The following is a 12,192-nucleotide window of genomic DNA, read 5'->3' as shown; positions in this document are numbered from 1 at the left end:
TTTGTTATCTATTGATTGGTCCCTTTTTGATCTCTCTTTGATTCTTGTCTGGTTTCTTCAAGGTCTCTTTTTGCAGGCAAGAGGTCTGCAAAGTTCATATTTTCAAGACACTTAGTCGCCACCAACCCTGTTAAGGAAGAAACTAATAATAATTCGTGAATCGCAAGTCATTGAGAGATATGTTGCAAAATGATATCAACTTAGTTGGACTTGCAATTCATAGCAATGATCTTCTTCTTCTTCTTGGCATTAACGTCCTTACTGAGACAGAGACTGTTTCTTAGCTTAGTGTTCTTATGAGCACTTCCACAGTTATTAACTGAAAGCTTTCTTTGCCAAAGTTTCCATTTTTGCATTCGTATATCAAGCAAATTTCCATTACGAAAAGATCCTGGATTGACCGGGAATCGAACCCAGATACCTTCAGCATGGCTTTGCTTTGTAGCCGTGGACTCTAACCATTCGGCTAAGGAAGGCCCCATCATAGCAATGATGTAAACTGGATATCATAGAATCTAGAAACTTCCGAGCTATAATTGTAAAACTACTTAAGGTGTACTCGGAATCCAAAGATGGCCGGCACAAACTGGAGAAATAGTTGGAAAACGTTTCTGATCTTCTTATTTTAAGCTTTCTGTTAGTGCACAAAGCCAAAATAAGAAGGGCACGGTTGTTGAATTTTTTTTTCGCTAGATTTGTGCCTTTGAAGTTTAAGTGCAATCTTAGAAATTGGTTCCAAGTTGTTTCACCTTAACAAGATAAATTTTCTTGGTAAATGGTTCAACGTGCAGAAATTCTATCAAATATGGATGCAACAATTTTGCAAGTAGTTTTTGTGTTTGCGACAAGAATTCTTTCAGAAGTTCTCCAAAATATTCTCTCAATTTTAGGGGCCCAGGTAGTCGTAGCGGTATTCAGCAAGATCAAACTGAGTCTCGTGGGTTCAAATCCCGCCGGTTGAGGATCTTCTCGTAAAGAAAATTTTATCAATTTCCCTGGGAATACAGTCTTTGTACCTTTCACCCGCAGACACATGCAAAACTGAACAATTGGCAACGTAAGCTCTCGATTAATAACTGTAGAAGTGCGCATAAGAACAGCTGATCAGTAGGATTTGTCACCTGTGGGACGTAACGCCAGAAAGAAGAAAAGATGTAAAAATACTCTATTTTAGATGAATCGTGAAAAATATAATCTACTCATTTTCTAAGAATTCATCAAGGACTATCTTGCAGAAATGTTCATGACCATTTAACCAAGAATTTCTACAGAGTTTGCTTCTGGAGTTCTGCAGGAATTGCTCAGCAGATTGTCAACAGCTTCGTCCTGGAGAGTGCCTGGAGAAATCAAGAGCATCATCAGCCATAGCCAGCTAGTGCTGTGTATAACAAGCGAGCTTTGTTTCAGATGCGTATACTCGGTACACGATGAATCCAGTAATTAGTCAAGAAATACCATCAAAACGCTGTTGGCAATTTATCCAAAAACATCTACATCTGGCTTTAGAAATTCTGTAGGAATGATGTCACTTCGAGTTGAATCAGAGGTAGGACAACCCTTTGACTGTCCTACCCAGGTATTTTTGTGCGTAGGACATGTCCTACCTGTCCTACCCACTTCCCGCGCCACTGATCCACATTAAAATCCCAGGATCTACAGTGAAATCGAAGGACCGGCACTAAAATACCACCATGCACACTGGAATCCCAGGATGTGCACTAGAATTCCAGGATTCATATTGGAATCCCAGGTTTCATACTGAAATACCAAGATTCATAGTGGAATCTCAGAATTAATACTGGAATCGCAGAATCCACACTGGCTTCCAGATTCTATAATTCCCTTATTTGGAATTTATTGTTAAAATAGACGAGCGTAGTGATGCGTACAAGAGCAACTGACTAAACAGCTCATAAAATTTAAATATTTTATGCTTACAACGCAACCTAGTAAAAGAAATTTGAACTAAAACAACTGTTATTACACTACAGTAAGGCTCTTTCACAACTTTATCGAAGATATCATCCATGTATAAAAAATTGACTATATTTATAAAAGTAACTTATCTCAACGAAACTTTCGAGGCTTCTCATCTCAAATTGAATCATTGGGCGTTAATGGGTTAATCAATCTTCTAAGAATGTAACGATACCATACTACTCCTTGAAAATAATATCGAAAGAACATATCAATACCCACAAAATATAAACCCAAAGTATAAATACCTAGTTGAATCATACAATACTTACAATTTTCGATTAAATAATTAACCTTTCAGATTTATCCCAAAAAACCCTTTATGGTTTCACTTTTATCTGACTGTACGGTTCGTTCATATAATATTCATATGATATCAAATCAATGGTATTGTAAAATGTACTCGTATTTACTTGGATCGATTCATCTCTAGCTATCAGTATACGGTGTCAAATATTCAACTGGAATCTAAAAGCTGTCCAAACACTCTTTTTGACAGTATCAGCATTTATTGATTAAAGCAAACCCAGAAGGGAATCATGGAAAAGCCCACGTAGTTCTTTATCCTACCCAAAGAATGTACCAGAAGATTATGGATTATGCCCAATAAAACACAAAATTCATAAACAAACAGAAGTGAAATAACAACACTCGTTTAACTGTTTTTGATTTCTTTCCGTGATAGAGTTCACATTGGTTTATTGGTACACTTTCTCAACTCTCTAACCGCGCAGCTCGAAACGTACAACATTACTACTGGATTACAGATTTGTTTTTGTTACTTCTATTTTGTTTTTTTTTGTTTCTGTCACAGATTGCGATACACTTTCATTTGTTATTTGTTGTTTTGTGTGTGTGTTAATTAGTTTTGCTAGTAGAGGTTATACAAAAAAGATTCCGTCTCCTCGGACCTGCGACCGACAACTATGCGTTGGTTCGTTAGTTTGCCATTCTATGAGTGTTATTGTTTGTTAAAAATTTGATTAGAATCACTTCCAGACTACAACCGGTCGTCGGCAGATATATCTATGTATATAAATTACAATTGTTTCCGCTCCGATCAAGGTATATAATATATAGCAGTTCTAATAAATGTCCTATATAAATGGAACCGGATGCGATGTGTTAGTGTTAGTGTTTGTTTTGTTAATGTGGTTTTGTTTGCGTGAGTGTGAATGAGTTTAATCGAATTCGTCCATAACTAATACTTGTTAGATCGCTATACAATCAATGCAGTAGTTTGTCGTTTGGCTTCACTGAACGGATTTCCATTAACAGGTTTGTATCGGCGATTCGGCGAAACAACAAGACTTAAAAATTCGTCGCAATCGCGTGGTCGTTTCGGTGCCGTTTTTTTTTGATTTGGTACGGATTAAGTGAAGAAGAAGAACGGGCGATAAGCGTATAAAGCGTTTAATTGTTACACCAGCTGGACTAAACTGTTGGCAGCACTGGGCGACGAATGGTTGGCAGCACTGCCGACAGCTACCGACGCAGCGGCTGTAGCAATTGGCGAAGTCGATCCCGTAGAACTGCCATTGTTCGGTTGGTGGTCGGAATGTGGATCGGAGTGCGACGACGACAGTGCTGCCGAGGGAGGTGAAGATGATGGACTCTCAGTGCCAGGGACACCAACTGGGGCGGCTCCATTGGAAGCGAGCAGATTGACGATTTCCGGTTCCGAGAGTAACCGATAGCGAACGAGACTTTCGGCGGGAGAGTTAACTGTTGTCGTCATCGTCGTGTCGTCGTCGATCGGCATAAATTTTGTTGTTAGGTTAGTTAGAACGGAAAGATGTTAGTAGCAACCAATGAGGAAGAGAAGAATACAATAGATTACGATTATAGTTTTAAGCGATAGGAGATGTTAGAGATAGTTTAGCAGATTGGAACGATGAAAGGTGATATGATAGGATTTGAATTTACAAAAGGTTTTATATTTCGAACTTGAAATAAATGGGAGACATCAATAGCAATGATACATTGTGGAAAAAATCTGATCACTTATATTTCTTAATTACAAATGATTCCCCAAAGATTGAACTTATTTCTGGTATTGTTCGTATCCAAGAACAAATACTTGGAGGATTGGATTCTTTTTACATGAGGAGACTCTTTTTTAGAAAACTCAGGCAGAATTTCTGAAGAATTATTGTGAGTAACCGTCAAATTAGTTTTGGCAAAGTTTTGAGAAGAATTCTGAAACGTAACTTAAGAAGACCTCTTGTTGAACTTGATACGTGTGGGGTAACATTATTATTGTATATATTCGATAGTACGTGTACCCCTCGTTTACTGTCAATTGGCATTCACTGTCAACACACGCACACTAATAACGTATGCATGCAGAAGCTCAAGTCTGCCTCTTTCTCCTTTGGACCACAGACTCGGTAAGACGTGGAAGCATCATCGTGCTGTAAGTATCGGCATCGTTGGGCAAATTCCACAATGCGAATCAGACGAAAATATCCAGAATAATCTTGAATATCCTGGAGATATTCCATAAGGAATCGTTGCATAGATTTATCCAGGAATTCTTCGAATGGTTACAATACAATACAGAAAATTGTGAGGCATTTTTTTGGAATGATCAAAAAAAACATATCAATTTCTTGTGGTTTGATACTTTACAAAGTTATATTAATAATCCTCATAAATACCGTGTTGATTCATATTACGGACACTTAAGCCCTCAGTGAAGTATAACTGATCAGAAAGCATATAAAATAAATCATTCTGTATGATTCCTCTACGTTGTTGAGCCTTCAAAGCGCTTAACTTTTGAATGCTGGGTGAAGATTTTGATTCCGCAACATGAATAATATTAAATAAATAGAAATGAGTGGACTTTTCATGATTCTTATTCCGGACGCTTCCTTACTTTTGCCTCATATTCCGGACACTTCGATTCGAATTCCGGACAGCTCGTGCAAATCATAAATAGAAAAGTCAAATCATCAATTTAAAACGGTAAACCACTAAACAGACGTATCAGGAAGTTGGGCATTATAAATTTGCATAGATATTTATGGAAAATGTTTATTAAATCGAGCCTCGAAAGTAAGAACATTTGAGCGGCAAAAATTGAAACATTTCGTGTGAAATATTTCCCATACAAAGTTGAGTGTCCGGAATTTGAAGCTGTCCGTAATATGAATCAAAACGGTACTAGCAGAATCTCCAAAAAATAAATAAGAGAGAGTAATTGTTGCGTAGAGTTCATAGAAAAAACTTTGGAGGTGGTTTAGAAGTATTCTTAAAAAAATTCATGACAAATTCTTGCGACAAAGCGATTTCAAAGATCCATTACTCACCTAGTTATTGTTTTTTTTCAGCTTTCTGAAAGTGACCTCAGAATTCTAAACGAACAGTGCGCTACTGGTGAAAAAAAAAACGGTTTTTATAACAAAATTCAGGATGGTGGCCATATTCAAAATGGCCGTCAAATTGTTTGTAGTCTCAGCTGAAAGCTATATCCTTCCTCTATACGATGCCACTAAGTTTGCTATGTGTTCCAAGGGAAATATGAGACATATCACGTGAAGAAATACCTGGGATTTATCCAAAAATAGGCTTTTTCGCAATATGTTTAGCTAGCTGGCGTATGAGGGATCTACCAATTTGAGAAAACCGAAAGGACCACCCATTAGTTTTAGCATATACTAGCGATCAGTGACACAAAATTGGAATTCTAACGATGAGTGCCGATGGCGGCCTTGTTTCAGGGAGAATTGCTCACAAATACTAATGATTTTCTTGTACATTTCTTCATGCCATTTTTTATTAGCAGCTCCGCACAGATAATTGATTTTGCTTCTATCGATAAGCAGAAAATATAAACTTGAACAGAATTCACGTTTTGCATGTGTTATAATGGTTGAAAGTTCATATACAGACTGTTATGCCTTTCATTTTCAATATGGGACTGTACCAATTGCATGTTTTTCCACAACATTTCCAAACAAAGTGTGTACATTTTTAAATGCATGATACAGTATATATTAAAACATGAATACAGTAGTTTCTCGATTTTATCACTGCTCGTTTAAAAATTGCTTCATTATACCACTCTCGAATTAAGCACGGTTTTCGGTTCGATTTTATCACGTCACAATAAATGTATAATATTCATACATTTTACATAGAATAATAACCCTAAACAATTATCATGTATCTGTTTGATCCATCTCCTACGTGCTTTCCATTTTCATTCGCTCTATTTCAGCAACATAAATTACAAATTTTGATGGAAAATATATAGCATTTTCATTTTATCACGTTCGGTATATCACGCCAAAAAAATTGGATCCGTGATATAATCGAGAAATTACTGTATTGCGATGAAGAAGAGGTGTTGGTACGAAAATCAATATGGGATAGTTATGCTTTTTTGAGCAGTAAAGCCCTGTCCCAATTTCAGTACCAAATACTTAAATTTAGGCCATAAACACATGTTAACTAAATTTTTCAAGTTTTTTGTTTGTTTAAGTCCAAAAACATTTTCCAAAATTTGTGTATTTTTCCCTTATCCCTTGGTTTGAACTAACATTTTGGGTATGAATATCCTAAGAAATTACTCGGAGATTCTGTACAAAGATTATTGAAGATCTCCATAGAGGAATCTCCAAAACATCCAGGAAGAATATTTCAACAAGGAAGTTTTGGACGTACACTTGAATGAATCTCAATGCAAATTCCGGAAATGCCTTAGTATGTACACAATGTAGTATCTACATACATCTATATACATGTACATAAAATCCTCAAATAAGTGGTATTAAACTTTGTTGGAAGCTACCAAGATTTTTGCTAGATTTGTAACGAAATCGTGGTCGCATATGTTTCATGGTTTTCACAGTGTACCTTTCAAAATTTGTGAAATTCTTGTTTCTCTCTCGTAGAATTTCACAAATTTTGAAGGGAGCACTGTGAAAATCTTGAAAGCATATAACGGGTGCTCAGTAAAAATGAGAATGATTTCACCAAAATAATTGCTCTCAGGACTCACCACTCCGAGAGTGGTGGCATGTTTCTTTTCGCTAGGGTGCTGTCAGCTCGATCGAAATCGGCGTCGAAACAGCGAGCGTTTTGTACCTGTGAAATAGTGAGTGGTCAAAATGCAACATATCAACGTTATAATAAAATGTTTTACTAGAATAAATAGTTCTACTAATATCTCCCTCCATTCCTTCAGCATGATGAAATATATTAGTTCCTTTAAAAATTTATTGTTCGTCATTAAAATTCAGCTCAAACATTTAAACATTATTCCTTTTTAAAGACAATTTACACCGTCTTCAGCCAAAGGCTGTACAGACTGAACAATCACGAAAATTAGGCAACGGACAAACACGGTACACCCAGCAGCCCAGTGATGAATTTTTCGTTTGACGAAAAGTTTTCACCGACTGGAGCGGGAATCGAACCCCTGCTTCGTGGCACTATACGCCTAAACGACTGACGCCGCTAACCGCACGGCCACGAAGCCCACTAAAAATTATGTCAGCTGCTCATACAGTGCAGCGAAAACAGCACAGCATCGCATACACATTAATGCGCACAAGCTTTTTTCTCAGTACGACGGATTGAACTTTGTTTACATGCTCAAATATACGCGGTCGTTGAGGAAATTTCATATAGGGTGCCGGTGCCATTAGTGGACTACCTAAACTATAAAAAATCATAACAAAATAACAAAAAGCCTTAACCCAGATCTTTTGGCGTCAACAGAAAGATTTCAACCTCTACTATATGGGAAAAATATAAAAAGAGTGATAAAACTAATTTTTTAACATAAAATCGCTTGAGCCACTATTGGTACACGTGTTCCAGTAGTTGCGCTAGTGCTCCAGTAGTAGACGTTCGGGAATGATACAAGGAATTTTGAACAAAATGGTAAATTTTTACATAAGTTTAACATTTTTCCCACAGAACAGCAATTAATATCATTCGAATGAAGCAAAAAGATCATCTCTAAGACTTTTCTTCATTTTTATACATCCATTTTAAAAACTGCTTCCATTCGTTGATCCACTACTGGAACACGACGGCAACTACTGGTGCAAGGGAGCAAATTTTTTGCATAAACTTAATTATTTATATGACTTTTTGATAAAATAAAAAGCTGAAATTTGGCAAATCGACTAAACTAGAGACGATCTATCCACCAAAAATAGCACATGTCGTTTTTATCGAAAAATGTTCATTTTATTCCTTAGTCCAATCTACTGGTACATTACAACCCTATGTTCGTGAATTGTAGAACTTTTACGGCGTGTAATTGGAATGAAATCCTTCAGTGAAGATGTACGAAGGTTCTCCATAGTGAAAATAAGGGGCTATCCATTAATATGTAAGGGTTATGGGGGGGGGGTTGAGATTTTACGCGCCATACGATTTATTTTAAATGTTCATACAAAAAATCTTACCATGGGGAGACGGGGGGTTGAAAAACCCTAAAAATTGTCTTACGTAATTAATGGATCGCCCCTAAGTCCCTGGCGAAGTAAGTCACACAGGGGGGCGGGAAGAAACTTGTATCGTAAAATGGTGTGACTGATGTCGATCGCTAAGCGTTTCTCTCAAATCGTGTTCGCCCATGCGATTTCGGTGAAAAAGTATAAAATTGTTAATTGAACTGAAGATATTTATCGAAATACAGTAGTTTTATTGCATTTTTGGTGTACAAGTGTACAAAACATAAGAGCTTTCACAACATTACACTGGACTTATCCACGTTCTTCTTTTATAGTCGATTTTATTTTTCTTTTCCGATCTAAATGCGGGCCGTGTTTACATAAAATGACTTCCGGACCAACATCCAGTTAAGGAATGTTCACCGAATGAACATGAAGTGGATGAATATGTAGCGAAATCATTCATTTTCTGTAAACACGGCCCGCAGTATAGGTTTTCCTTTTCGCTGGAAGTTGCAGCATGACGTCATCGTAGATTAGTTCCTTGGGAAATGAATCTATGTTGCAGGTAGAGTGTCCATCCCGTGACATCCCGGGACAAAAAATCCAGGGATTTGACAAATATCAGGAGTTCCCGTTTCCCGGGATTTAAATTGTGACGTCCCGTGAATCCCGGGATTCTCGAAATGAACGTAAAATTTGATGTAAAGCATGTAATTTTAATGCAAAAAAAGACATTTTTTCTCAGACTTCGATAAATTTAAGAATAATAAATTAAAAATATATCACATCGAATGGCATCATGAAGAAAAGAGAAAAAATAGGTCATTAAAATATCAAAAAGTAGAATATATTCCAATGTGTCTGATTGCAAAGGTTATTGGTTGCTTCTATCTACAACATAAGTCGATTTTATGAGCCTAAGCTGAGCAAGCCATTAGATTGATATATCTATACTTCATACGCTAATTTTCAGTAATTAACTTTTACCATAATGAACTACAAAAGCTGCAAAATTCAATTCTTGCTTTTGATCTTCAAAGTTTAAGTCACTTTATAAATTTCTGAAGCAAATTGTTTCAATATAAAGACTATTTAACATCAATATTAACCGAATTTATGACAAAAGGTCGAAATAAAAAAGATCGAAGAACAATAAAGAAGGGACAATCGCTCATGCAACTTTGTTTACATGCTCAATTATACGCGGTCGTTGAGGAAATTTCATACATGTTTGTGAATTATAGAACTATTACGGCGTGTAATTGGAATGAAATCCTTCAGTGAAGCTGTACGAAGGTTCTCCATAGTGAAAATAAGTCCCTGGCGAAGTAAGTCACACAGGGGGGCGGGAAGAAACTTGTATCGTAAAATGGTGTGACTGGTGTCGATCGCTAAGCGTTTCTCTCAAATCGTGGTCGCCCATGCGATTTCGGTGAAAAAGTATAAGTATAAGGATAACTATCTATCTATCTTTTTACTTCCATTTCAACAAAAATACTGGTTTCATTGGAAATCTTCCATCAGTTGCTTTGGATGCCCTTCTCAATAAACTACCTTTGCATCAATTTGTTAAACAGCAAGCTGCAAAAAATGCCTTGCAATTTATCCGTTACAATAAAATACTAGGTGATCTGATGGGACACTTGAAGATCATCAAGGAATTCAACTTGAACTCAGATATAAAAACAGCAGAAGACTGGATGATAACGAAGACCAACTATGATGTGCCCTTCAAAGTGGTTAAACCAAACCGCAATACGTGGGAATCTGGTGGACCAAGTTTACGTCCAGGGTCTGTTGTATTTTACACCGATGGTCCAAGATGGGCGAAAATACCGGGGCTGGAGTTTTTGGTCCCGGTATTAGTAAGTCTATAGCTATGGGATGCAGCCCCACTGTATTTCAGGCTGAAATTCAAGCAATTTTAGAATGCACAAATGTTTGTCTCAAAAGGAATTACAGGTTTGCTATGATCTGTATTTTCTCGGACAGTCAAGCAGCATTAAATGCGCTAAAGGCATTTACATGTCAATCGTAGTTAGTGTGGGAATGTATTCTCTCTTTGAAGCAATTGGCCAGTAGGAACGAAGAAACGTTGTACTGGGTTCCCGGCCATTGTGGTATTGAAGGGAATGAAATCGCCGACAATCTAGCAAGACAGGGTGCAGCTTCGAGCTTCGTCGGCCCTGAACCATTTTGTGGAGTTCTTGAGAGTACTCTTAGGATGAAACTAAGAACTTGGGAAATGTCCATGGTAGAAACTAATTTGAATGCCACGGATACAGCCAAGCAAGCGATAAGATTTATTAGACCCAGTCTGTCAAAAGCCCGGGCCATATTAAATCTTAATAAAAAGAATACCAGGGTAATAACCGGTCTGATGACTGGTCACTGCCCGAGCAGGTATTACCTTTACAAGATTGGAAAAATCCAATTCTCAGAATGTCGGTTTTGTTTGAACGAAAACGAAACCGCTGAACACTTGCTTTGCAGCTGTGGAGCATTGTTCAATCAAAGGTTGTCAATATTTGGAAAAGGGTTATTAGAGCCCTCCGAAGTTCGGCAATGCAATCCAAACAGGGTTATAAACTTTATAAAACGAGTTGAGCCTAGTTGGGATAACGTGCTCCATCAACCATTGTCCACCACATCTCAATTGTGAGAGGAAATCCCCGGATTTCCCGGGGCAAGCCTCGATTTTTGTCCCAAATCCCGGGACGAGCAAAATTGGCGGGAAATGGACACTCCAGTTGCAGGTAAGTTTGAAGATCCGCCGTAGTAGAACATTTTAAGTTTTAAGGCTCCCCCTAATCAACGCGATTTGGAACGTAATGCCAGAAAGAAGAAGAAGAACCATCAGTGTACCAGATTCCGCTTATTTAAAGTAAGTTATGTTTTCAAATGTTTATTATAAAATAACTATTGTGTTGATCGATACTATTTTTATGGGGGAGGAACGTTTCGCATAAAGACGTTTCGCATAAGGACGTTTCGCATAATTTTATGGGTGGACGTTTTCGCATAATGGACGTTTGGCAAAAGGAGAATTATATGCCTTCTTTAAAATGCTACCTGTTTTTATATAAAACTGCTTTATGTGAAACGTCCATTATGCCAAACGTCCGTATGCGAAACGTCCTTATGCGAAACGTCTTTATGCGAAATGGGTCACCCTCATTTTTATGTCACAATGTAGCTCCAATTATAGGTAATCAGCGGCAAAATGAAAATAATTTTGAAAAACGTTCATAGAAAAATATTTAATTGCATTTGTTACTGCATATAAGTGTTCCTATTTCCGCTCACGGTAAACAGATTTCGTGACAAACTTACTACAAAAAGCTTTTTTTTCCGAATGTCGTTATTTAATTTTTATGCTTGAACCATAGCTACCCGAGGAGGAAAGAATAACTCGCAATAACTTATGCATACCATATTTTGGTATCATACCATAATAAGGTATTGTTCAGTTGTCAATACCTCATTTTGGTATTATAATGGTATCGGAAAAAAATGTTTTAAAACAATTAAAAACATTTTGGTATTCGATAGGTATTGCGGAATGCTGGAGGTATTGAACTATTATTGAAAAAAAAAACACTTTTATATAAAAATCCATCATGTATTATTTAGGTATTACAATACCTGATCTAATTATCAGCTTGGTATTTGTAGAATATACAGAAGGTATTATTTGAGGTATATTTCCTCTTATGCAGGGCTCATTCATACATCATTCAGGTTGTAGGTATTGGAAATTATCAGGTATGGAATACCTCTGTTTGGTATTCAGTAG

General features: G+C 37.0%; 1 protein-coding gene across 1 annotated transcript in view; it reads right to left on the bottom strand.

The window, feature by feature from the left end:
* Positions 1 to 2,631: 2,631 nt before the first annotated feature.
* The window catches only part of LOC23687644 (phosphatidylinositol 3,4,5-trisphosphate 3-phosphatase and dual-specificity protein phosphatase PTEN), a 266,964-nt gene continuing 257,403 nt past the window's right edge, over positions 2,632 to 12,192 (bottom strand). Inside the window, exon 10 of the mRNA XM_021845475.1 lies at positions 2,632 to 3,702. Within this exon, the coding sequence (XP_021701167.1) occupies positions 3,398 to 3,702 (305 nt within the window). The 3' untranslated portion in view covers positions 2,632 to 3,397. The remainder of the gene's footprint in view (positions 3,703 to 12,192) is intronic.

This window comes from Aedes aegypti, chromosome 2 (assembly GCF_002204515.2).
Source record: "Aedes aegypti strain LVP_AGWG chromosome 2, AaegL5.0 Primary Assembly, whole genome shotgun sequence".
NCBI classification, from domain to species: domain Eukaryota; kingdom Metazoa; phylum Arthropoda; class Insecta; order Diptera; family Culicidae; genus Aedes; species Aedes aegypti.
This window is presented reverse-complemented; position numbering and strand designations above follow the sequence as displayed.